The sequence below is a fragment of the Sinocyclocheilus grahami genome, unplaced genomic scaffold (assembly GCF_001515645.1).
Source record: "Sinocyclocheilus grahami isolate Dianchi unplaced genomic scaffold, SAMN03320097.WGS_v1.1 scaffold30.1, whole genome shotgun sequence".
Taxonomy (NCBI): domain Eukaryota; kingdom Metazoa; phylum Chordata; class Actinopteri; order Cypriniformes; family Cyprinidae; genus Sinocyclocheilus; species Sinocyclocheilus grahami.
In genome coordinates this window covers 916,098-943,480 of record NW_015505209.1, presented here as the reverse complement: position 1 = coordinate 943,480, position 27,383 = coordinate 916,098, and the positions used below count along the sequence as shown (strand labels likewise).

Here is a 27,383-nt window from a genome sequence, read left to right as displayed (position 1 = left end):
TTTGAACATCTATGTGGAGACCATTAATGATAATCAGTTCAAAGATGTACTGCCTTTAACTGAAAAATGAGTGTTTACTATTGTCATTTTGCTTTATCGACACACTATTTTCCTAATTAATGCTGTTCAGTTGCTTTGACACAATCTGTATTGCTAAAAGCGCTATATAAATAAAGGTGACTTGACCTGACATTAAAAGAGCATTAAAAAAGTAATGTCTATTAAATTAATGAATAAATATTTAATTAACAAATACTTTCTCATTGGTGCCACATTTAGTTAAGAATGGGGTTGACTTCCTGTTAAATCAACCGTGTCCATAGAATATGTGCCATTTTAAAAAGCTAAATAACAGTCCAATTAGAATCTTGCTGAACATATCCAAAAGTGTCATGTAACCTTCTTAACTTCAATGCTGAGCGAACAGGAATCGCAGCACACAACCATTTCCATTTCTTTTAAGTCATCCTTCTCTAAGATGAATTCTCCTCCACAGCGGCAGCTGTACGTATAACACTCAGTGTCTGAAACAGAAGAGATGCTTTGTAATTATAACCCAGACTGAAATTTAACCAGTAAACTGCATGAGAACAGAGCACTAACCACAATCCCAGTTCATGTCGTCGAGGGTTATATGAGCATCCACTGGCCAGCTCTGTTTCAGTTCATTTGCTGCAGAGAAAAACATACTATAAAGATGCAGTCAAATTGATGTTTGAGTCCAGTATGAAGCAAGCAATGAAAGAATATGCTATTTTTCTATCATGAACAAACCAATATTTCCTAAAGGGCCACTTAAAGGGTTAGCCTGTGTTTTACTCCTACGTACGTCCTACGTCATCCTTCTGCATGTATTCTGCGTACCACAGTCAGTGGAAGTGAGAAAAGTGTTTATTACATTTGAACACAGGCTAATTTTCATTTTTGGGTGAACTAGCCATTTAAGAAGTCATTTCAGCACCACATTTTAGCATAGCATATGGGAATGCAATACATTATGGCTAATACACCAATAATAAGAAGAAATAAATAGACCTTAGTCAAGGTAGTGCCATATTACATTTTTGACAGAAACGAAAATGAGGCTGGGCATTCAATGGATGTACATTTCTTTTTTTAAAGGGATAGTTCACCCAAAAATTAAAATTCTGTCATTAATTACTCACCTTATGTCGTTCCAAACCCAAGACCATTATTCATCTCCACAACACAAATTAAGATATTTTTGATGAAATCTGAGAGCTTCCTGACCCTGCATAGACAGTAATGCAACTACCATGTTCAAGGCACAAAAGTTTTCTCGTAGCTTCATAAAATTAAGGTTGAACCACTGATGTCACATGGACTATTTTAGTGAGGTCCTTACTACCTTTCTGGGCGTTGACCATGGTAGTACCCTTGCTGTCTATGGAGGGTCAGAGAGCTCTCGGAACTATGCCTTTAACACCATACCGATTCATCAGCTGAAAAAAAAAAAAAAACTTTCAGTGGACAAAAACTCCATAAAACAATTTGAAAGTTGTGTGTTGTGAAAATTACATGATCTAGGACCTTTAATACAATATATTAAATAGAGATGGGTCACGATTTTCGAATAGTCGATTAGTTGATTATAGAATATCGAATAGGTTGTGCGATTATTGTCTTAAAAAATGTCCCCATGTTTTCCATGCTGATACGGTGGTGACGCATTCATGTAAGCAGAGGGTGGTGCTAAAAAGCTGTCTCAGACAACAGAACGACACATTGTCTCACGCACACAACGTAGACTTGTGTGGCATTAAAAAAAAAGACTTGCGTAGCATATAACGGTTACAGTAACTTGGGACGATGTCAAATACGAGCCCTGTGCACACCACAAACACCCCCGTGGGTTAGAGGTGTGGCTGAATCCGTATTCAGAAAGGTGCGGAAAACAAATAACGCGTTCTACGGAGCCACTAAAAGGTCATGGTTAGCCGCTTGCTAGCGGTAGCCTGGTACATTACAGCACATAACATTTCACTTACCACAGAGTAAGGAAAGATGACTGATAGGATGATGGTGAATGAATTGCAGATCCTGAGCACCACTGACAAACATCTAATCTTGTAAAATATGTGGTAAGTACTGTCGAGTGCTGCTCGAAAGTGAAAGTAAAAAAACAAGCGTGCGTTCATAAGCGATTTCAATGCCCCGCATATTAATAATGGCTCCCTGGCTGTTCCTTATATGTACATTTAACTTTTCCGGCCTCTTATTGCTACCTGTCCCAACTTTTTTGGAATGTGTAGCTCTCATGAAATCCAAAATGAGCCAATATTTGGCATGACATTTCAAAATGTCTCACTTTCAACATCTGATATGTTATCTATATTCTATTGTGAATAAAATATAAGTTTATGAGATTTGTAAATTATTCCATTCCTTTTGTACAGTGTCCCAACTTTTTTGGAATTGGGTTTGTATATTTTTCCTCCTATCTCGTATTTATTGCCTTTAGGGATTACATTTTTTTTAAATGGAAATGTCCTAGCCTTATGAGCAGTTGATTTATGCTAATCGACTGACTGTTATGTTAACAAGTGCCGTCATTCGGTTATGTTTATTATATTAATATGTTTCAGCACCTTACAATCATTATGGCTTGAGTTAAGGTAGCCTATCTTTTGAATTAAACAGTTTATCATACAGATTGAAAGCATGAATCCCGTCCCTCTCCCTGTTCATGGGTGTTTGTGCGTGCAAGTGGGGGAGGGGTGAGATTTTCAAATAATAATCGAATAATACCCAGCGATTTTCAAATATTATTTTTGCTTGGAATGCCCATCCCTAATATTAAATTCAATATGGCATCTAACCTGACTAGGGTCTATATTTCAATGTACTCTGAAAGCTACATTTCATTTACCACTTTGAATTTTTGTAAAAAAAAAAAAGGCCACACCCGGAAACTTTGAGCTCCTGCAGCAAAGAAAAAGTGTCGGGAAGATTCAAAGCATCTGTAAAAAGTTTCCAGAGCAATCCTTGCTTGTTGAAATATTTAAGCAATAATCACAGAGGACAGGTGGGCCGCTGTTCCACTTATAAGAGATTTAGAAAAAGGGAAGCCGCAAAGTCATCTGAGGTCATTTAGAGTGTCTTCGCAAAGCCTTCATGTCTCCTACTGCTGCTATGAATAAACACAAATGAGTTGTCTTAAAATATTCATTGAATATTCAAGCAGGGAATGCTGGGCATCTCAAAAGGCACTGCTTTAAAGGCAGCTAATAAGTGAATTTAAAACTAAACCTGTGTGTGAAAAAGTGCAATATGACAATTAATTGTCAAGAGGCCGAGAATGAAATTAGATCACATCGCTTCATAATGAATTGAGGAATCTCGACACTTCCACGTAACGATTCTTGTCCCTTTTTGGCAGCCTGTCTGAGATACTGGCAATTAACAGGTTTGAGTGCAGTGTTTTATCATGCTTTCTTTTAATTAGTTTAAAGGAATGTCCTAAGTAGGTGCCACTTCAGTTCTTGCAACCAATTTCCATCATTCATTCCCTACAGGTACATAAAAGAACTTGATGAGACAAATAAATGAGCTCCGTTGTTGAAATGAGTAGTCTGATATGTCTCCCATTTACCTCAAAAATATCTCTTTCGGATATAAAATGAAGCAAAAATTTTATTTAAAACGGTAAGTAGGAAGTGAAAAGAAGACTTCAGTTATGCAACCCAACAACTCAATTAATTACCTCACACTATTCAGAGTACCCCAGAATAACCTCCAGTAACAAATGCATGACTATCCCTTGATGCATTTCTGCTCAGTCATTAAATCAGAGATGCATAAACTGATTAGAGGCATAAAGACTTCTCCTATGACAGTAAACACAAGTAAAATGCTATCTTCTTCTCATATCTCATGAATAAGACTCATGAATATTAATGACTGAATACATTTCTGATAAGAAGGGTGCATGAATATTTATAAATACTATATATTTTGTAACTGCGAAAGATTAAGCCAATCAGACGTGGCCTTTTAAATAGAGGCCAAAGTGTTTGACAGCAAACCATGTCTGGTCAATACTGACGTCTAGTGAATGGCTGCAGGGCAAGCTACTTAAGTTAGATGGGGATTAGTATATCCTTTGAGCTGGCCAGAATCAATTCCAAATGTAATTAAAGCAGACCATATAGACTTGAGTAGAGAGCCAAGCTTATTTTTAATATCCCCTTAGACTAAAATATCAACAATAGGGTTTATGTTAAATGATCTGCGCAGACTCTTTTCTTCTAAGGATGCACTGATATTATGTATAAAAAATTACTGTCATGTTATAAGTGAAAACCAATTAATAGTCACTGTTAAAATTCTATACTATAATGCCTGATAAATAAAAAATCAAATCAGCAGAAAAATTAAATACAATGGTGCATTAAGGCATCATAACATTATACTGTAATATTAATTTTGTCATTTTCATTTTTTTTTAGATTTATTTTTGGTGTTTTGCAGACAGAAAGCGAAGTGGGAAAGAGAGAAGGGGTGGGATCAGGAAACGTCCTTGAGCCGGATTCGAACTCGGGACGCCCGTAACGCAACGCCGTTATATGTCAGTGCACTTGCCCACTAGGCTATCGTAGTCACTGTTAAAATTCTATACTATAATGCCTGATAAATAAAAAATCAAATCAGCAGAAAAATTAAATACAATGGTGCATTAAGGCATCATAACATTATACTGTAATATTAATTTTGTCATTTTCATTTTTTTTTTAGATTTTTTTTTGGTGTTTTGCAGACAGAAAGCGAAGTGGGAAAGAGAGAAGGGGTGGGATCAGGAAACGTCCTTGAGCCGGATTCGAACTCGGGACGCCCGTAACGCAACGCCGTTATATGTCAGTGCACTTGCCCACTAGGCTATCATCTGTTATTATGTTTTAACTTTAAATGAGCATTAAAAGGCAAACCTTTATTTAACACTTGCATATGAAGTCAAAACAAAGCATGTCTGATGTGGGAAATAAAGTCACTGCATCTAATTGAAGAGGTCAACTCCATCACTCCTGCATGTGCAGCCCAGACGAGGCCTGGCTTTTCTGTGGATGCGCTCTAAATGTCAATTCTGTGGCTGTGGCGATCTATGTTAGCAAGTAGCTGCGCAAAGTGTTCCCACCCAAAGGCGATGCCACAGCTCCCCAGTTAATGGCGCACAGGACCCTGGATGTACACTTATTGAAGGTCCTAATGGAGGGCTAGGGCGAACTTTTTCCTTAGGCGAGAGAGGAGAGAAGCAGACTATCACTTCATGTAAGAATTGGCCATGTGTGACAGACCTGACCTACATTCTCTATCGCTATCTCTCTTTATTTCCCTCCTCCTCTACTACCCACAGTTCTCGCTATCCTCTTCTGTAAGGAAGCATCTGTCCAGACCAAAGACAATAGCTCTGTTTTCATTCCTTCCTTTGGCGTTTTAAATATTTTAGACAATTTTAGTTGTCTGTCCCAAAGGGCTAGTGACAAATCTTGTTTATGCTCTTAATACAGTTTTATCAACAATGACGAACAGAAATGAATGATACATTTTTACATTATTATCTAGAGTAAATGCTTGGCTGTGCATTCGCAAAATTCAGTAAAGTGAAGCCCTTATATCTAAACATAATTCTTCAAAAATTGTCTAGTACTCTTTCAAAAGTGGATGAAATCAAAATTGCTAAAGTATTCTGGGAGGTTGCTATGAGATTAATTAGCAATTCCATTTGCCCATTTTTTTTTTATTATTCAACAGTCAAAAAAAAAAAACACAAGCGTGGTCGCTTAGCAAAAGCCTTTACTGAGCCTTTATGAAATTCAATAAAACAGCCCATCTAAACAACTAATTCCTCCAAATCTCTTCAGTCTAGTATGGTTTCAATACTTGAGAGCCCATGAGAGGACAGACAGGTGGGAACATACCCCGCAGCTGAAGGTTGTACTCCTTCCTGCTCTCCTCATTACTCAAGATCTTCCAAGCTTGGTCAACGTCAATGAATCTCTGCAGGTGCTGCTCCGCTTCACCTTCTGATACGTCCGGCCTCTGCTTGTCCGGGTGAAACTACCAATCAAAATTGAGCAACGAGATTGATGACAATCATGCTTTACTGAAACTATTGCACATGGACATTTATGTTTAATTAAATCACAACTGACAATATGACTGGTGATACAAAAGATAGACTAGAAGAATGTAAACAAAACGACAGTTGACGGAAGTTTACGGGCAATTTGCTGATGGACTAGCCTTGCAATTTTTGAACAATTTACCAGTGAAGGCAGAGCATGGATACTAATACGGACAATGGTGCAAAAAAAGGCAAAATATATATCAGTTAGGACAGATGTGTCTTCTCAATGATGAGGCTAGACCGAGTGGATAGTTAGAAGGGCAAAGGGTGCCTCCTTCCTCCAGCCAAAAACACTAATGCGATCTCCACTTCGCATCCTAAAATATGAGTTTGTACCATAACATCACAGCTTACTTTTTTTTCCTTTTTTTTTACCCAGAAGTCTAATGCAGCCCCCAAAAGTGAGCTTTAGGGGTTATTTTGACAGTCCCTTCCAGCCTGGATGGATTCTTACAGTATAGAGTTATTCTTCTCCTTGAGGAATCTACAGAGCTATCGATTAGTGGGGGTCGAGGGTCAGCCGAGCCGCGGGGCTCTTCATTCGCCCACTGGAGAAGAGCAAAGTTGAGAGGGGCAAACGGAAAACAACTTAGATCCTTTCGAGCAGGCATTCAACCAAACTCTGATTATGCTCTGGCACAGGCGAGCAGAGCATTGCATGTGTGTTTGTGTTTTTGTATGGTCGCTATAGTTCAGAAGCTGCAACGCCGCCAAAGTCGGGTAATGATGCATGGGGTGACACTGGGCTACAATAACCGACAATCCGGGGCAAGCCAATTACTGTCCACAGTGATTATATTTTTAATTTTAAGTAACAGGAAGACTGAATTCAACTAATCATTTCAAGCAATTACCTTTAAAACTAATTAAAATTTAAGGGCGCTTGTTCTCTGTTGTTTCCCGTTCATCCCCCCCTTCTCTGTTTGTGTTTTTGTTGTTGTTTTCACTTTGTTAATGGGCGGTCAGAATGCAACGAGAAAAGCAAATGCAGCAACAAGCCAAAAATTAACTTCCTGATTGAGAGAATCATTAACCGTTTCTTGGCGTTATCACAGTGCGGGTGAAAGAGGGCAAGCGCTCAGCCGCCTCGAATATGAAAAAGAGGGGCTGATGAGCTCTAACTGAAAGAACCTTAAATATATTGACGTAAATCATTCATTGGTGCCATCCAAAAGATGGAAGGCTTTTGGGAGCGAGTTCACTCCAGTATTAGCGCTTTCACATGCCGCTATTACGGAGGATTTCAAGTTGGTAAAATGCAAGAAAGCATCCATTTTCACTCAAATCTTAGTTTAATTAAAAGTACCAGAGTAAAAAAGACATTAAGATTAGGAACTGCACAGGATACCAGCTAAGAGGATTAAATCGATCTGTGTTTAGGACGCTTCAGATCAGAGGATCAGAGAATGACCAAAGCTAAATAGCTAAACTGAAAACATTTCAAATGAAACCAAACCCTTATGTATCCTTAGATATCAGAAATGCTGTTTTTATTTCTGTGGTAAATCTGAAACACCACCCATCCTAAAGTCCACTTCTATTCTCAGCCAGACCAGAAACAGAAAAACAGCTCTGTTCCTGAACCCTGAGAATGGTCGCACAAGCTTGGCAGCACAATTTCTCAGTTACCTCCAGCAGGATGCCAGATTGTGCCAGAGAATTAGACTCTCTCCCCAGTGGTGGAATTGGAGATAGGGTTTTGCTTTCCTCCACTCTTTGTAGGTGAGCTTGAGGAGTCAGGACCACAGGTGTGAAGTGCAGCTTAGCCCTGGCAAACACATACCGCTGCTTCACAAACATCTCCCTGGGTAGTCTTTTGTCAAATAGACTATCCCTGTTTCAGGTCTGTCGTAACGGAGCGTTTGATTTAGTGTCTGATGGAAAGATGAAGGAATGCTGGGCTGAATGTAAAAATGCCACATTTTTTTTATAAAGAAAAATGTATGCATATTTTTTAATTGCTCAGACAAACTTAAAAATTGTGCAAAATTTTATTTAGTAAAAATGTTCCTGGTTGTATTAGGCATGGTTTATTAACGTTTCCTTTTATAAGAACCTTATTTAATACATTTTTAAGATAAATTGATTACAATAAATTGATTACATGCACTACTGTTCATAAGTTTGGGGTCAGTAAGATGTTTTAATGGTTTTAAAATAATTATCTTGTGCTTACCAAGGCTGCATTTATTTGATCAAAACAGTAATACTGTAATATTATTACAGCTTAAAATAACTGTTTTCTATTTTAATACATTTTAAATGCCATTTACACCTGTGATGAGGACAATGAATTTTCGGCATCATTACCATTACTTCAGAATTAATTCTAATATGCTGATTTGCTGCTCAGTTGTGTTGATTAATATTATTTTTCTAGATTCTATGATGAATAAATGTCTAAATACAGCAGTACAGAAAAAAAAGTTTATAATATCAGAAATGCCTTTACTGTCACTTTTAATCAAATTAATGCATCCATGCTGAAAAAAGTATAAATTCTTTAAAAAAAATATCTTAATGTTTCCAAACTTTTGAAAAGCTGTAATGTTAAAATATATAAAATGTTTCATGCTATACATAATTCTGTCAGAAACTGGGCACATCTTTTTAAAATAAAATAAAAAAAAGATTATTGAGGTACATTTTACAAGAAAAAAGCATTTCAGTCAAAATGTCATGTTTAATTCAATGAGTTACTTTCTAATGAAAATCATTTCTACACCCAATTTTTAGTGTATATCACTAACATTTCTGAAAACATTAGCTAGATTTGAACATTAATGCTTACTATGCTGTTTTCCAAAGTCTTCTCAGGACGCGTTCTGACGTTACAAACACTAATCACACATTTCCTATGGTGTCACTCTACAACTTCCAGTCTGCGTGGCTCAGGTACTTGTCATAAATACATAACACAACGAGAGGCTGGTGCTCAGTTAGAGCGGCCCGTCCTCCTGGCCCTCTGGAGTTACACGCTTTAATTGCTGTCTCTTTGCACGCATTGTAAAATATTCATTTACTGGGGCTAATGGAGCTTGGAGAGCAGGAACACAATATAAAGGGCTGGGCAATTTGGAGTACTCGCCAGCTCTAACAATACATCATCATCTCTCAGAGGCTGCGAAGGGAGCACTGCCACATCCTCCGCTGGGCTCTAGTATTCTGCCTGCAGCCGCTCTCTACTTAAGTGGAGAGGGAGCAGAGGAGACAGGGGGCACAAAGGCTACTACCATCACACTACTGCCACCTACTGTCAGGCTGATCTGACAGTAGACTGAATGAACGCAGGACACTGACCAACTGCAATCCGTATTACAGCAATATGGATTGGTTTAAGCCTGAGGTTACACTGGTAATGCAAATGGTGTGGTTGATTCTGGAGCCGTAAACTGACTCCTGTTCAACTGTCTAGCTATAATATGAAGAAACAGATATCATTTCTATCATGCAACACTGATTCATTTGACTTGGATCAGAAGTTTTAAAACCATCATCAATTTCATTACCAATCACTTTCCTGCTGTATATTGCGTAAGGCCCTGGTCTGGACTCTTCAAACTGCTTCTACAAATTGCACGGCACACATCCTGATTGATCGACTGGTGTTATGCGATTGCTGTAATTAAAATGGGTTTGGGATTAAACAAATCAGCTTAAGTATAACTTGACTGGGATAAGTCAACCAGCAATGTGTATTAATGAAAAATACTGATGCCATTGATTAATTGTGCATATGTTTTCAAAGCTCATATTTAGCAAGAACAATTTGCCCTTGGAGGAAACTTTAATGGGAGAATCAAGCATAATCTGCATAATCTTTATCTAGGTATGAATTTTAGCACTATGAACTTGGTAGACATGCACTGAATAACATATTTGACAGCATTTATGGCAGTGGCTCACAGTCTTTTTGACTCCAAAGCCTACCATTTTTCGAGACGATTTTCAAACCTATGAGCATCAATATATGAAAACAAAAATACTAACAACAGCAATTCATTTTGTGATTTCAGAAGTTTCGAAAAACTGTTTGTTGGTCTACATGACTGTAATATATGGGACCAAATCTCCACATTATGGTCAGGAGTGAGTTGAAAGTAACCCACGAGGGACTTTTTTTTTAATGATGTTTTTGAAATAAGTCTCTCATGCTCACCAAGGCTGCATTTACTAAATTTAAAATGGAGTAAAGCAGTGATATTGTGAAATATTATTATAATTTAACATAACTGTTTCTATTTGAATACATATTAAAATGAAATGTATTCCTGTGATGGCCAAAGCTGAATTTTCAGCAGCCATTACTCCAGTCTTCAGTGTCACATGATCCTTTAGAAATCCTTGTAATATGTTGACTTGCTGCTCAATTATTAATACTGGTTCTTATTATTAAAGTTTAAAACAGTTTGCTGAACACTTACCATGAGTATGAGCTTCTGATACTTCTGTTTCAGTTCTTTAATGTCATCTGTTGGACAGGCACCCAGTATTGAGTACCAGTCTTTCTGTGGGCCACTGGAATCTACCATAATCCTAAAGAATATAAACAAAAACTGCACGTTAAAGCATGAATTATGTGTTTAAAACAAGAGGTACGTGCAGGACGATTTGCTAACTATTTATTTACAACATCAACCCCCCCTTTTAACTCTTTAAAGCAATAATTAGTTAATAGTCAATAGGTTTAAAACATTTTGAACTGTCTTTAGTAGTCAGTTAGTGGACAAGATGTACTGTACGCCACATATAACTACCGTAACAGCATACAATGCGATACAAAGTGTAATGCACATATATACTGCAGAATGATATCGTATAAGTAAACTGTCGTGCTTAATAACCTAATATAAATAGTTTCCCCCCCGTTTCTATGCAGCTGTCATGAGCGTTGGTCTTTCCTGTCCATGCCGCTTCCCGTGTGAGCGTTTGCCCCGCTCTTTAACGCCCTGACAGAAACACGTATGTTTTACCAATAAGCCATATTTTGTAATTAGATATATATGTAAACTACACAAATTGGGCAACAAATCATTTGTACTCATGTTTGTACCTCAACAATTCTGTTCTGATATCCCACTGCTCTCGAGATGACGGAACTCAGGAATTAAACGTTTCTACACGGACGCTTTAGAGAGAAACACGCTGCTGTATCTGTGGAAACAGACGTGCTCAAAGCAAAGAGGCTTTTTGTTTGCAGCTTGTTGCTCTCTGTATGTATTTAAAGCAGACGTTTTTCGCGTTTCTTTCATTTTAGTTTACAATTTCATGAATAATAATAAAAAAAGGATTACAAAATTGTTCCTAATCGCATGTTATTGGAATTATAGGTATAATAAAATAGATTTATTGATTGATATGTGGGATTGCAAAGGGTGGAAACATATGATAGGGCATGCATAAAGATTGAAATTCAGAAGAACAAATACGCAGTGTATTATTACAATTGCTTAAATCCTGATACTTTTATTTATCAGCAGAAATCCTGATAGAAAGCATGTTTTTTGAAACAAGTATTGTTTAAATACAGAACTGAGCTAAACAAGAAAATGCAACAATCATATTACAAAGGGATGTCACAAAATAGTGAGATTTTACATTGGCAAAATTAGTCAAAACACTTCCATCTGGCAGCATATGTGTGATTGTGACAAGGGTTGCGAGAAAAGTTGGTGGATGTTTGTTAATTGTGCTGGGAATTATCTAAAATATCCTGGGTGTCACAGTCTACAGAGGGCAGAAAAAGAAAAAAAATCACATGGTGCGCACCTCAGCCACTGTCTCCAGCTGCTAATTAACAAAGTCTTTAATGAGAGCTGTGATAGAGAGCCACATGTAACAGACAAACCAGATTGTCTGTCGATGCATGTTTACTCAATTTGGGCTCATTATGCAGCAATTAATAATTCCATGATGAAATATACTGATTTATTTTTGTTTGACATTTCAGATGTATAAAGCAAAATAACAGCTGTTTGTTTTCTTGTTTTACTGATGCATGTAATTCGTTTGTGTAATTCCACTTTCGCCTCTAGAAAATCAAGTCTAAAAGGGCAGGAAAAGTTGTGGTTTTAGAGAATCTGAAAAGTTACAGCTTCATTACAGAACACTTATCATGAACTTAGGCTAATAATGTGATTCCCTTTCTAAAAATATAAAGGCAGCTTTTATATACAGCATTCAAAATATGCAGCATGTCTCTTAGAAAACCCTTTAACGGAATTATAAAGACACTTTATATGTCATACTTTGTCTGTTGTAGAGTCTTTAATACTATTTGACTGCTGTTGTTATTTACAGACTCTGTAGGTGTTAACAAGAAAAGCTTTTGACTGTTGTACATCTAACGGCACTCAAATATCACTTTAATTACTAGAACTGAAAAGTAAACAAAACAAACAGAACAAACTTTACCATGCCATTGTGCATCACTTCTAATATATAATTATTTGTGCTAATTACTGATTTAAAAGTTGGGAGGAATTAAACAAAGTAATTAGCAAATAGCATTCTGATTAGTTCGAGCCTTGTTCTTGTGTATGCGTGTGATGCATAAATCCTTGAAGCACCCGATGATAAAACGAGAATAAGGAAAAGATAAGGAAGTGCTTTATGAACTCTGTAGAAAAACTATGCTAACAGATACACTCTTAAAAATAAAGGTTCCAAAAGGGGCTTTTCTAGCAATGGCATATAAAAGAACCATTTTGGGTGCACCAAAGAACCTTTCATTGTACAGTTCCTAAAATAAATTTTCTTATTGTGAAGAACAAATGAATAATCTGTAATAACTTTGGTCCATTGTAAAGAACCTTTTGTGCAACGAAAAAGTTCTCTGGATGTTAAAGCTTCTTCATGTAACCATAGGTGGGGTTTTACAGCGATGCCATAGAAGAACTTTGGCTCCCCAAAGAAAGAGCCGTTTATTTCTTAGTGTGAAGAACAGTAAGAAAATAGAATAATCTAAAGAACCTTTTGTGGAATGGAAAGATTCTATGGATGTTAAAAGGGGTCATGAACTGAGAAACCAAAATTCCTTTGATCTTTTGACATATAAGAGGTCATTGTAACATCCTGTAAGTTTCAGATCTCAAAACTTTGTTGTTACTGTAAAAACAGCTTGTATTAAAGGCAGTCTGCCAAAACGACAGCTTTTGGAATGTTCTACTCTGTGATGTAATAGTGTGGTTAAGCACCGCCTCTACAGAAGAAGATCAATGCTTGTTTCTACAGCACTACCTGTTTTGCTCCACCCACCAATTTGCTCATGTAATGTTTACAAGAGAGGCACATGCGCAGGTCTACGCTGAAACCAAACGATAAAGATGGCTCTGAAGACAACAAGATGCTGTACAGTGCCACGTTGTGGAAAAACAGTGTTTGCATTGCTTTCCTTCTGATCCCAATGTTAAGAGTGGATTAACTTTATTTTTAATGATCCAGACTGCGTCAGTAAGAACTCGGTCCTTTGTTCACTTCATTTTACAGTGGATTAGTTTACAAACAAGGCACAATTCGACGCAGGATTTTCAGAAAGATTGAAACGAAAAGACGATGCTGTGCCAACTATATTGAATCCGACAATAATATCACAACACAAGTATGAGTAACTGTTTTCATTTCATATTGCTTTGTCTCTTCTTAAAGAATGTTTGATATGTATTGAATTATTTATGCATTTTTGACCTAAACCACAGCAGCGTCCATCTATGAGGAATGTACACTATCAAACATACACAACTACTTTATTAGCCAATCATAGCAGTGGGCATTTTCTTCCGAGTCTACAATCCGTATTCAAACAGAGCGTTCTGATGAGGGGGGTTAAAAACAGGACAGAAAATAGCTTATTACTTCTAAATTATGTTTTTTGATTTAAAACTTGATAACGTTATAAGTGGGCCTCAGAGAACAGTACAAAATAAAAACAAAGGCAGTTCATGGCCCCTTTAAAGATTCTTCATGGAACCATGAATGCAAATAAGAAATCTTTAGTTTTAGGGATGTTTGCTTCTTGAATGGACATGGTGAAGACATCTAGAAGTCTGTGGTTGAAACTGTTGGTGCAAGCTCAGTTGCGAATGGTTCATATTTTGGGAAGAAAAATTAAATTTCATGAAAGACAAATCATTTTATCCAGTTGATATAACGGATGTGAAAGCCAGAGATTATGAGTGATCAGTTTGTTCATTGACCCAGAGTTTAATTTCACCCTGAAATTTGGCTGTAGGAAACTGACTGTTCCTGCTGTGTCCATAACTCCAGAGATTCATTTTTAAAACTGTGGGCCAAAGAAGCTGTAGGTTACCTCCAAATGTTGTTAAATGTTCAAAATAAAGAACATTTGGCTATTGTGAAAAGGTGACAAAGCATTTTGGGTTCCTTAAAGAACCTTCTTAAAAGAACCATTGTTTCCTTAGTGTAAAAAACATTTTTCCACTATAAATAACCTTTTGTGCAATAAAAAGAAAGTTGCATTTGTTGCAAGACAAAATGAGGTTGTGTCTCTACTTGTTGTATTGTATTCCTTCTGTCCATTTTGGCCCTGCATGATTGGGACTAAACAGGAAGTACTAGTCATCAGGTGTGGTTCAATGTAACCCTCACCCCCGGCCTGCACACTCAAACATATTCATCTTCACCAGAGAGTGCGTGGGTAGCTGGAGTCTCGCAATGCCAAGGCCCTAATTAAATGAGATGAAGGTCAATCTTTTGTTTGTAATAGCAGGTTGAAAATGGAGCTAACACTATTGATCCAGTTGAAGTCTTAATTAAGGTTAAGGATACACTGCAATGTATTGAAGCTTCTATCACTCCCATACTGTCATTTTTATCAAAATGTTGACCAGTTTGACGTTCAAACCAGGCTTATTATCATTAATGAATCCCTAAATAGTAGGGGAAAAAAGAGCTCTGGCTCTTTGCTGGACCCTAAAAAAATTACTAAATAATTTTCGTTACTTGAAATAAATTGAACATTAACTGAAATAAAACTTAGAAAACTTATTTTATATAATAACTTATTTTATTTCAGCTAGTTGCCAATTTAACGGTTTTCTATTTTGTTTTAAGTTGAAGTACTAAAATAACTAAAACTGAAATAACTGTTAAACTAAAAATGACAAAAAATACACACACGCACACACATTAAAGCTTTAACCAAAATTAAAATGAAAACAGAACACATAAAAATAAAATTTAATTCACAATATTTACAAAAATCCATAATGTTATATCATTGATACTAAAACAACACTGGTTCAAATCAATTTATGATTGCTGGTATATAAAATATTTCATAGATTTATAATTATATAAAATATTTGCATACAGTCTACATCCTCAACTGCATACTGTATTTCATAAAAATATGATTATCAGCAGTATTTACAATTATTTACAATTCATAAGATAACCATGGGTGTTTTTTCAACTACAGGGATTTTCTTTTTAATGATTTTTATTAAACCTTTTTTATTAAACCTATTTATTAAACCTTGTATTATATTACAGTCACATTAAAACTTGCTAACCTTTGAACACCTCATTTGCTTTTGTTACTTTTTTAATGACTTTTCAAATGAATATTTAAACATTTTATATTTTTACTCTGGTACCAATTTTAAAATAAGATATTTATAATATTTTATTATATATTTTTATTGTATTTATAACTATAATAATCTACTGTAATTAAAAGGTGAGATATACCTAAACCATTTCAATATGTATGTGTGATAATGGTTGTATACAGATATATATAATGGGACATTGTTAGTTAACAAATAAACAAGAGATGTATGAAAAGTGTTTTCAGGAAGTTTCTGCATCTCAAAATTCCTTGCAGACCTCTTTGATACGATACATCCACTAACACCTCTATAATGGCACCATTTTTCCGCTGCAAACAGTTTACAGGGCATAAAACCACTTATTTACTTCAACCGTGACACACAAACCACATCAAATCAGCAGTTCAAGACTGAGGTTCCACGCCTGGCCATTAGTATAAAAAAATTATCCCCTTGCTTGTTTGCAAAGCACTCCAGTGGGGATGAGGGAAGTGTTTGAGTTCCTTGTGTGTGTATGTGTGCTTGTACTCATCATTTCCATAGGTGAGGCTCTACGCTGCCCCCTGAAGGGTGCATTGAAACACCCTTTCTTCTCCATGAGTACCAACCACTTGTAATTCAAGTAGAGCGGGCAGCTTTGTCCCTCGGTTCACCGATTGTTCCCGGTCGACACGGATGCCCCCTAAATCAGTCTGAACGGAGCGCCCCCACCAAACAGACGTGAGAAAGAAAAAAGGAGGAAGAAGATCCAGGAGAAGAAAGGAAAATACAGTCTCTATGTCTTGGCCGTGACATCCTGGTTGGAGAGAAGAATTCAAGGCCTTGAATGGCTGCCAAGCTTTAGGGTTGCTGTCTCTGTCTACATGGGGGGCCCTTCAGTTCATTCTGGCTGTTAAATCAAACACGGTTTACTTTCAGGGAGGGAAGTGGTCCCGGATAATGAATGTTGTTGTGGATGCGTGTCGCACCTGAGATGACACAGAGGTACCGCGGCGGAACGCAGCGTTGAAAGGAGTTCAAGTGAATGATGACGGATTAAAGAGTTATATCTCAGCACGACATGCACTGTACTCACAAGGCCTCGCCGGTTAATGCAAATCTACCACAATGGCTTCCCCCGCGGATGGGGCTTTGACCGACAGTAGTTTGGCAGAGAGCCACAAGCGAGGCAGCACCCCTGCCAACCGTCATTATCCATGAGGTGAATTCCCCACCAGTGGGCCGCCCAACCAACCCAATGATCTGAGCTCTCCTGGAGGAGGTAAGCTTAGCCCAGAAGCACTCAGCGCTCGTATTTGTTTTTCAATGGGAATGCCGACCACATGGGGAATGCAGTCAAAGAGCTTTAGAAAGTAAAGACATTTGGGAGTATTCGTACTGTTTAGAAACTCTACCAAAGAAAGGGTGTTTTCTATTCAATTAAGAGCAAGTGGAAACCACATAATCCTTTTCCTCTCCATCTCGTTTTCACTTAATTGAGTTTGAATCGCGCAAGTGGACACAATTTTGGTAGATTTTTTTATATTTTGAAGAATACAACAAATTAAATATCTGGGAGGAGCTTTTTCATTATTACCATAAACATTCAAAACAGAAAATACATGTATCTGTGGTGTTAAACTGAACTTGGTACACATTTCAATCTACATGATAATAAAAAATAACATCCACATACATGGTGTTGTCATGTTATATAAATATAAATATACAATAAATATTATATAAATATTAAATAATTACTATAAACATTATTGTTATATAACATTTAATTATTATAAATATAAAATATTATTATTAGTAATTGTAATGTAATAAATATAAAACTAAAGACATTTAATATTTATAATAATAATTAGAATATATATATATATATATATAAAATAACAACAAAAATAAAAATATAGATAATGAAAATTATATATACACACACTTAAAAAAAAAAAAAAAAAGTTGTAATTAAAACCAACATTACCAAAGTATATTTTCAAAGTATGTTTTTTCAGTCTTTTCTCTCCAAAATGTCATGTTTAATTCAATGTTACTTGCCGTTTCTTTCTATCTATCTATCTATCTATCTATAATGCAAATATTAAATAATTATACATAAAGATATATATGTATAGATCATTAAAGTAAAAATAGAAAATAAAGTAAATTATAAGTAAATAACTTACACATGTAAAATTGTATTTTAAATCTGGTCTGACCTTGTGTGTGCCTGTGTGTGTGTGTGTGTGTGTGTGTGTGTGTGTTTGATAACACTTTACACAAAGCCTTTATGTATAATGCATTATAAAGTGTTATTATGGTATAATGCATTACATAATGTGCGTCGTAATACATTTTATCTTGTCATAAATAATTATAACCAAATGTAAAATGCATAATGTAACAATGAAGTGTTATAATGTATTAACTGTGGTTACAATTATTCATGAGATTGCACAATGTATAAGGTGCAATACAAGGCATAATTCATTCATTAAAACTACTTTTAGAATGCATTATACATAAAGTAAAGTGCTACCATAAGTTCTATTACCATATAGACTGAAAAGTGCTCCAATTTTCTTTTCTTTTTTTTAAATAACAATATTACAGTCAAGCTTTGACATATTAGTCAGGCTTTTGATGAGATATATGAAGTCTTTCACATTCTCTTCCATGCAAGTGCTGTTATATTATATTATATTATATTATATTCATCCTAAATTTTAAAAACTTTGTCTTTCTCTTTATCTATTCCTTCCCTTTCTAGCTTGTACTTATCTGAACAAATGCCTGAAACTTGGTATTACGAGCACTTTCTGTGTCTGTTTGCCTCTTTAAGAAGAATCGCTTTATGCATTCCCCAATTGTAAGTTGCTTTGGACAAAAGCGTCTGCAAAATAACTAAATGTAAATGTAAATGCATATTGAGTTGTTCCTCTCCAAATGGGTTGTGCATAAGATCATGTGCTATTTATCCTGGCCCAGGAGACGCCCAAAAACGGTGCCATCTTACAGCCATGTTTATTTATGAGTCCTTTACTGGGTGCCAAGTTTTCTGGGCCGGAACTTCTGTGCTGCAGCTGTGTTTCCTTGGCTGGCTTTCATGGCGACACGCACGGCTGTTCTCTGAGCGCCCCGACACAGAGAGTGGTTGGCACGGCCCAGCGTAACTTTGCGCTCTGGCTCTTTGCTGGATCAGCAAGCTTTACCTAGTGAAATCTGCTGCTAGCGCTATGGGCTTTGACTGATAATCAATCTTGCGTGCCTGCTCGACAGTTGTCACTGGGACAGAGAGGCGGAGCAGGTGGCAGATGGGGCCTGTCTGCTGAGAGAGGAGACGCTAGGTGAGCCCAGGCCTGGCCCAGTGCAGAGAGGTGAACCCACCGCACAGATTTAGCTTGCTGCTCCATAGAGGTTCAGAGAGGAAAACTGGGAATGTGTAGGTGTTGATAACAGGGCTTAGAACTACACTAACACAAAAACCAACAGAGTCCTTGTGTGAATGATCTATTTAGATTTTGGCCTGGATTTTAGTTGTTTCTTGTTTGTAGGGAGACCAGTGCTACATGTCATATGGAGCTGTTCTCAGTAAGGTTTTGATTTAAAAGTCCAATTATTATGTTGGTTTCAAACATCTAATTCAAAACTTTTTTAAATTACAATGATTTTTACCATTACTATAATCTTACCATTATAGCTGTGAACACAATAAAACCGCATTGGCATACATTAGAGAAAGGATCGATTATATAATAAAGATTGATATTATCTGAAAGTTTGAAGTATGCTTCAAACTTCAAACACGCAAAGAAAGAAGACGTAACTTTTATTCTCGCTGTAGTATTGTTGTTGCCGCCACCGCCGTGTTGTGAAGGTGCTGTGTGTTTCGTTGTGAAAGCGAAACTACTTTGTTTGGTCTTCCAAAAGAGGACGATATCCGCTTTGTCATGCCTGGAGCTGATCCGTGCTGGTCGCTGAGGAAATACATCAACTTTGCGCTGTGGATCGCCGGGTCGGCTTTCACCATGGATGAAGCGGAGTCCAGCCCGGGGTCGTCACATTTGGTTGCCGCAAGTCCGCCGGACGTTCCTTCGTCGAATCCGCCGGCCGCGCCGTTCTCAAGCCTGCCTGCCTCTGCTCACTCAAGCCGGCCTCCGCATACTCTAGGCCGCGGCCTACTCTAGGCCTCTAGTCTCTGCTCACTCAAGGCCGCAGTGTGTGACGCTGTTTTGTTGTGAAAGCGAAACTACTTTGTTTGGTCTTCCAAAAGACGACACGACTAGAAATCAGTGGTTAAGTTGTATTTACAACACTGTTCCAGAACAGTTTAACCCAAATATTCAGATGTGTCCAGCTCATTTTATGGAGGACTGTTTCCTGATCCTGGTAGAGTAGACTACAAATGCCGGCTGTTCTGACTCACAGAATGTAAGTAAGTTTTTTTATGTAAAAAAAAAAACTCCTGGTTTCTTGCTGGTTCGCCTGCATTCTGTTCAGCTCGCTAATAAAAACACACTTCCATACTTTCTCACGAACCGTGGAATCAAGGTGTGGGAATAAAGCACTCGAGCCAGCCACAGGTGCGAGGTGTGAGAAAAGGCCGAGCTGTCAGCCCGCGTTTTCCACTGTTTGCTCACGGAGCTGATGTGTTGTGACGGGCTGTGATTGACACTGGGAGCTGTGACTGGCGCGAGTCTGTTTGCTGGGCAGAAGAGGACGGGTTTACATCCGTCTAATTGCTGACTCCTTTCAACGGAGCGCGGGAAACTGAGGCAGAGACAGGTAGCGCGCTAACACTCCTCCTTGCGTCAAGCACGGGCTCGCGTGTAATTGCGCTGTCATTTTCTGTACTTCAGGACGAGTCGGGTTTGCTGTTAAATGAAGCACGGGGAAACGGGAATGTTCCCACCCGCACAATTCGACATCCATGTTTGGTGAGAGAAGGGCGAAGCACTCCAGTGAGGCGTGATTAAAAACACACATCCAGGCACTGACCTTTTTTCTTAAAAACAGAAGGTGCTGATGAAATAGACGATTTTAGTAGTAATTAAACAAAGATGTAAGAAAAACAAAAGCGGCGTAGGCGTAGCCTACTGAACACTTGACATTTTGAATAGGCAAATAACTGAAATGCCTCGATTCTTATTTTTATTAAAAGTGTTTGTTTTCTCATTACAGATATTTAATTTGGATCCAGGATCCAGATATGACCAAGGTCATTGAACCAGTAAACCAATGTCTCTGATACCGCTTGTTAAGCGGTGAGTAAGAAGTGCTGTCAACTCTCTTCACTTGAGAATACTACCTCAGCAGCCGTTTATGAGCACTGTTTATTCATATTAAACATTTAAGCTAATCGTTTTCAAAGTTACGGTGTACACTACAGTCTCCATGCTCACAGCGTCCCAAACACAACTAATTTTTATATTTATTTATTTATATTAATATCATTGTCTGGCTATCTGGGATTTCGGTATGGAGTTAAAGGTTAGGATTATAATTTTTTTGGTAGTATTATATCTCATTGTGAGTGTATATTAGCACATTTTGTTGTTTTCTCGTGGTATCTGATAGAGCGTTTGGACACAGAAGCGGTGACGCGTGACGTCAGACTTAACAAGCGGATACCTACATGTACTTAGCATATTTGGAAGGGGTCCACTCATGAGGGGTGCCATGTTGACATCACGTGACCAGCCAAATACTACTAGTTATCTCTGTAACCCCTCATGTTCCCCACCCCACCGGTCACCGCTAATGGATTATTTCATTGGCAGAAAAAGTTAATGATGATGGCGGACTGCGATTACCACATTTCTACATTGGTGAGTACCTGAAAAATTTTGACTTTGTTGCAACACCAACAGAAAATTACTAAGGGTAGTTGACATAAAACATTGTCTATGATAACACTGAAAAAAATTAGTGTAGAAAAAAAATTACTCAAAAATTTAATAGAAAAACTAAAACAGTATTTTTTGTTTTATTTACAACTTAGAAAAAAACTTTTTTCAGTATATGCATGAGTGGTAAGTAAATGAGTGGTAAGATCTGAGTATAAGGCTTGTTTTGCATGGGACAGGTTGGGCAAAAGCTGTGTAGGAATTTGCAGTAGTGTGTGTGTGGGTTTCTCGTCTCAGTGGAGCCTTGTCTCTGAGCTCTGACAGGCTGACTGGCACAGCTAATGGACTGATCATAATGCCTGTTTGAGGGCACTGTCTGTCACATGACACCAATGCCAAGTCATTAGATACAGCCTTGAGGCCATCAATAACAAATAATGCATTTTAAATTCTTGTTGAAGCATATGCACTGAAGATGAAGACAAATAAAAAATATATGGGGCTTGTCTCTTAATTTCCAAGTTGTGTTTAATGCTATTTTAACACTCTAGTGTCCACATTTGATAAACTTGATTGCAAAATGGTTTGCTTTGGACTTTAGGCTTATGTTTTAGGGTTTGTTTTGTTTACTGTGTGGAGACGTGCTGATATCGCGTTTGGTCTCGTTCTGTATCGCGTGTCTTGTCAGTGTCTGCGCTTGCTTGGCCATTTGTTGTGGAGAAAATGAGGAAAGTGTGTCCATCTGAATTAATTTAGTATTTTGTTAGACGGGTATAAGAAAGCTTAGTTTACCGTGGCAGCCGTCGCGTGACGGCCTCCTCGTGTGAAGACCGAAGAGTGTAAAGACCATCGACTCAGAGACACCGGCAAAGGATACGTATCGCTTTTTATTTCTCCTCTTTCCTATTACTTGTTTTGCTTCTGTTTCAGTTTTTATAACCATTTCTTACTGTGTGTCAGTACGTTGTTGTTTTTTAGCATGCAAGTTTGGCAGTGTTATTTTTTAGGATTACTGTTAAACTACTGTAGTTTGATTTGTATTATTTGTATTTGTTATTTGTTAAATTATGTATGAATGTATTATGCCTGTATAGGTATTTTTATTCAGTTTTAGTTTTATTTAATTTTAGTTATTTTAATACTTCAAAAAAACTAAATGGAAATTAAATAATATATATATTGAATTTATAAATGTGTATGTATATATATATATATATATATATATATATATGTGTGTGTGGTTGTACATACACATGTGTAGTTGTTTTTTTGGTGTTTGGCTTAGTGTTATGTTAGAATCATTATTATTCTCTTATACCTTTTGTTCTTTAATATTTGAATTGTTTTTAGCTTTATTTTTGGTTTTTCATTTAAATGTTAGGTTTTGAAATTTTGTTGTATGCATTTGTTATTTTTATTTAATTTCTTTATTTTTAAAATGTGTATAAGTAGTATTTATAAAGTTTTAGCTTTTAGTTTTGGATCTGTTTTTAGTTGTTTTAATACTACAATTGATTGCTTCTGTTGTCCTCATTTGTAAGTCGCTTTGGATAAAAGCGTCTGATAAATGACTAAATAAATGTTCAAACACGCATATACTGAATTCAAAACAATATATCAAACAATATACTGAATTCTAAAGTCACATTTTGTAATGTCTGTTCAGTGCTTTTTGCAGCTACAATAATGTAAAGTCTTGCAATTGTAAAAGTATAGTATGTGATTAATTTGATTAATCTATATTTTCGGTAATTCATTTGATTAAAACAAAGTAAAAAAAATACCGGCAAACCTTTTTAAAGGGATTTACAATTATATTTGATATTTAATTGTGTATTCTCATTGTTTCTTTTTTACAATTAGATTACTTTTGTTATAGGGCATAAAAAGAAAATAATTGTCAAATTATCAAAATCCACCGGAATGATAATAACGTGCATGCCTACTTTTTTTTGTGCCACTAGAAGAGTACTTCTAAAAAGAAAAAAAAAAAACTGTTGCTCCAGTGCTGCTTCAGAATCATCTTACTTGACACTTTTAAAAGAAACTTCCCTTCAAGAGAATACATATTTTAAAAAATGTGTACACTAGTCATTCAGATGTGGTTAGAGGAAACACAATGTGTTATTAAAAGGCAGTCCATAGAGAGATGCATCAGGAATAATTACACATACACAGCTTAACTCCCTGCTGCGTTGTTGATCATCTGCTCATGTGATGTTAAAAGGTGGTAAGATGTGTTCATGCGAAATGTCTTGAACAAACTAGCACAGGAAAGGTCAGTAGGGCAGATGCCAGGAGCCCCATAAGAAGACCAATATTGAATCAGAAGGAAATAATCAGTTGATAAGTGGCAGATCCATGCTAAGGTGAATTTTAATTATGGCTAAATTGTGAAATTATTCCCACATGCTCTCAGCATCTGTTCCCTTCAGGAGTGCTGATTTATGGCTTCTATCGGCCCAAGCAACCTGCTCCCCACTGCCTGTGATACACATATGCATGCTAAGAGTGAGATGACCATTCAGTGCAGGCATTGGGCCAATCTCCTTAAAGGGGTCATATGATGCGATTTCAATTTTTCCTTTCTCTTTGGAGTGTTACAAGATCTTGGTGCATAAGGACGATCTGTTAAATTGCAAAGACTAAAGTCTCAAATCTAAAGAGATATTCTTTATAAAAGTTAAGAGTCAGCCATGCCTACCTAAAATGGCTCGTTCTAACACCCCCCCACATGTCTACGTCACGATGTGGGAAGATTTGCATAACACCGCCCAAATGTTCACGCAAAGAAAGGCGGCGTAACTTTTATTCTTGCTGTAGTATTGTTGTTGTTGCTGCTGCCGCCATGTCGTGAAGGTGCTGTGTGTTTCGTTGTGAAAGCAAAACTACTTTGTTTGGCCTTCCAAAAGAGGACACAACTAGAAATCAGTGGTTAAGTTGTATTTACAACACTGTTCCAGAACAGTTCAACCCAAATATTCAGATGTGTGCAGCGCATTTTACGGAGGACGAGGACTGTTTCCTGAACCAGTAGCCTACAATGCGTCTGTGCACAAAGGCTGTTTCTATAAAGTGGGGCAATTCCAAAAATAATGCACATTATGCAGAAAATAATGTGTTTTTTTTTACCTTAAACCGCATAAACACATTACATTACACCAAATACACAAACTAATGTTCTTTTTAGCAACATCATATGACCCCTTTAAGGCTTGGCTGTTAAACATTACTTGTATTTCCCAAATATAAGTGTTGCAGAGAGGTTGCCTGTTGATTGGAAAGGCAATATACTGTACTGTTCACGTAACTATGACCCATTGGCTTATGAGCTGACCCTCATATATGGAAATACTGTAAATCTAGCAATTATTTCCAAAAGAAATTCTCAGTACTGTCATATGTTCATTACTGTATTGCTGGCGGAGATGTAATGAAAGTGTGCAGAACAGTTTTTGCTCATTTTGCGAGCCTGGGCGTTTGACTTTTCACACCATTTTCCCAATATTCGCTAGTCAATTTTCAGGCCCTTTCTGCCGCAATCCCTCAGAGAGCTTCTCCAAACACCTTTTGTGAAGAATCCCCAGCAGCATGCTTTAAAATTGTGCAGAAAATCCCCCTCAATGCTGTTTCGTTGAACCCGGCTATGTGGCATGCTACATTCCTTCTGCAAGACTAGACTGTTTTTATTCTTGCGTGATGGTTTGATGGAATGTGATGCACATGGTTAGCTATTTCGCTGCTCTTGTGATATATAATTCCCTCTTACAACCTTATATGAATTTCAAAAGATCATTGAAGGGTTTTCTATACCCTAATGCACAGGCAGAATTTGCTGTTACGAGGAGTGAAGAGCTTGTCAGAAAACAGGGATACAACAGCTGATGCTATAGCCTGTCACTTGCATCTCCATTGGGCTTTGAGAGTTGAAACGCATAGCAGAACCGTTGCTACTTAATTACAATAGAGACTTAACATTTCAGCATGTTTGTTAATTCCTACACATTAATTCCCAATCACCACTGTGTAAGTGAAGCAGATTCTGCTGTATAAAACAAAATCGGGTGTTGATAATCAGGTAGGGCTGGACGATATGGACAATTTATATCACAATATATTTCTTAATTTTGGTTGATGCAATACAATTCCAATATCGATATACGATAACACTATTAAAAAAAGCCTCATAAAAACTGCCAACTTATGAAAAATGAATGTGCCAATTCTATGAAACCTCCTATAAAACTATATAATATTTTAGAAAATAAAAACGGCACAGATAAATTAATGTTCACTTTTTATTTGTATTTAGCCTTCATACAAACAAGAAATGTGAAATCACTGTCAAATAAACATCTCAGACTCACCTTATTAATATTAATATCTTTAACTTCAAACTATAGGCCAGGGATCCTCAAATCTGGCCCACGAGATCCACTTTCCTGCAGAGTTTCGCTCTAACCCTAATCAAACACACCTGAGCATGTTAATCAATGTCTTCAGGATCATTAGAAAATCACAGGTAGGTGAGTTTTGGTCAGGGTCTCCAAGCCTGCATTTATTTGGTCCAAAATACAGCAAAACAGTAACATTTTGAAATATTCTTTTGATCAATTTAAAGCATCCCTGCTAAAAAAAAGTATTAATTTCTATAATTTCGTTCCCAAAAAAACTTAAAAAATTGAACAACAACAAAAACTTTGCTAGAGACGGGCTTATTGAAAATGCAAACTGATTCTCTGCCAGCAGGAGGTGCTTTTAGAGTGGTAGAAACACTGGTAATGTATTTCGAAATAGCCTATCAGAAATGTTTAAAAATCATATCACCTTTATTGAAAAATCGATTTGCGATACATTGATATTGAATTATTGTCCAGCCCTATAATCAGGTAAAATGATAGTGTACTTTTAAATTTTTTTTAAGTTCGGTTTAGCACTGTAATGTAAAAACAAGCATTAGAGCTTTTAAGTGAATTATTTCAATGATCTTATAACTGTCGGGGTCTGGCGTCTGGTGTTCTCCCTCTCACCACCAGAGGTCGCCAACTCCCATCCTCCCGGACTCCCTTTCCGTCACCTTGACTCAACACACCTGGGCACACACTCACACACTCACTCACACACAGCTGTGGCCACTTCCGAGGGCTATTTACGCGCCTTCCCCACGCCACTCGGCGCGGATGATTAATGTTTTGTGTCAGTGATTGCTGTATCCGTTCTCAGCCGGTGTCTCAGAGTCTCAGCTCTGTTTGTTTTCTGTTTTTACTTTGTTTTCCCCAGCAGTGTAAATAAAGCCTGCATTTGGACCCAAACCCTCGTTCACACGGTGTGTCTTTCCTGACCGCGCCGTGACAGAATCATCCGCCAAACATGGGTCCAGCAGGAAGATTCCTCAATGTCCACCAGGGAGACCGGGGCATTGAGGAGTACGCCAGGGACTTCTTGGGAGTGGCTCGCCAGTCGGCGATGGAGAGCACCTGCGCGCTGGTCTGTTTCTGGGGTGGCCTCGCCGAGCCATTCAAGTCCCTTATGCCATTCTGGCACCCCGAGGAGGCGCTGGAGGACTACGTCAACCTGGCTCTGCAGTTGAGCGGCTCAGCCGTTAGGATGGAGTTGGCTGCAGAGCCTGCTCACAGTTCCCCCGAGGTTGTCCGCCCACAGTGCTCCCGAGGCGGCAGAGCCCGCCATTGCCGGTTCCGGGGAGGCAATGGTTCTGCCCTGGGTGCCCATTCCACCGGCTCTGCCCCAGGTCCCCCGCCACCTCAGGGACTTGGGCCCCCCATCCCTCCCCCTACTCCATCCCCGCTCGGCCGTTCCCCTGGGGGGGGCACT

At 37.6% G+C, this 27,383-nt stretch overlaps 1 protein-coding gene across 1 annotated transcript; it reads right to left on the bottom strand.

Annotated features, from left to right (window-relative positions):
• Positions 1-206: 206 nt before the first annotated feature.
• Positions 207-11,299, bottom strand: LOC107573242 (DnaJ (Hsp40) homolog, subfamily C, member 24). The gene is made up of 6 exons (XM_016259681.1): positions 11,187-11,299; positions 10,990-11,094; positions 10,570-10,681; positions 5,937-6,075; positions 604-672; positions 207-524 (listed from the first exon to the last, which is right to left on the bottom strand). The coding sequence occupies exons 3-6, from the start codon at positions 10,675-10,677 to the stop codon at positions 391-393; spliced, it is 450 nt and encodes a 149-aa protein (XP_016115167.1). The 5' UTR covers positions 10,678-10,681; positions 10,990-11,094; positions 11,187-11,299; the 3' UTR covers positions 207-390.
• Positions 11,300-27,383: the final 16,084 nt, after the last annotated feature.

Excerpts from the sequence above, each read along its gene's own strand:
- LOC107573242 (XM_016259681.1), bottom strand. The coding sequence starts at position 10,677 with ATGGTAGATTCCAGTGGCCCACAGAAAGACTGGTACTCAATACTGGGT. Across the intron at positions 673-5,936 it reads GTACAACCTTCAGCTGCGGG|CAAATGAACTGAAACAGAGC; the intron begins GTATGTTCCCAC and ends TTTTCTCTGCAG. Across the intron at positions 525-603 it reads CGACATGAACTGGGATTGTG|ACACTGAGTGTTATACGTAC; the intron begins GTTAGTGCTCTG and ends CTTCTGTTTCAG.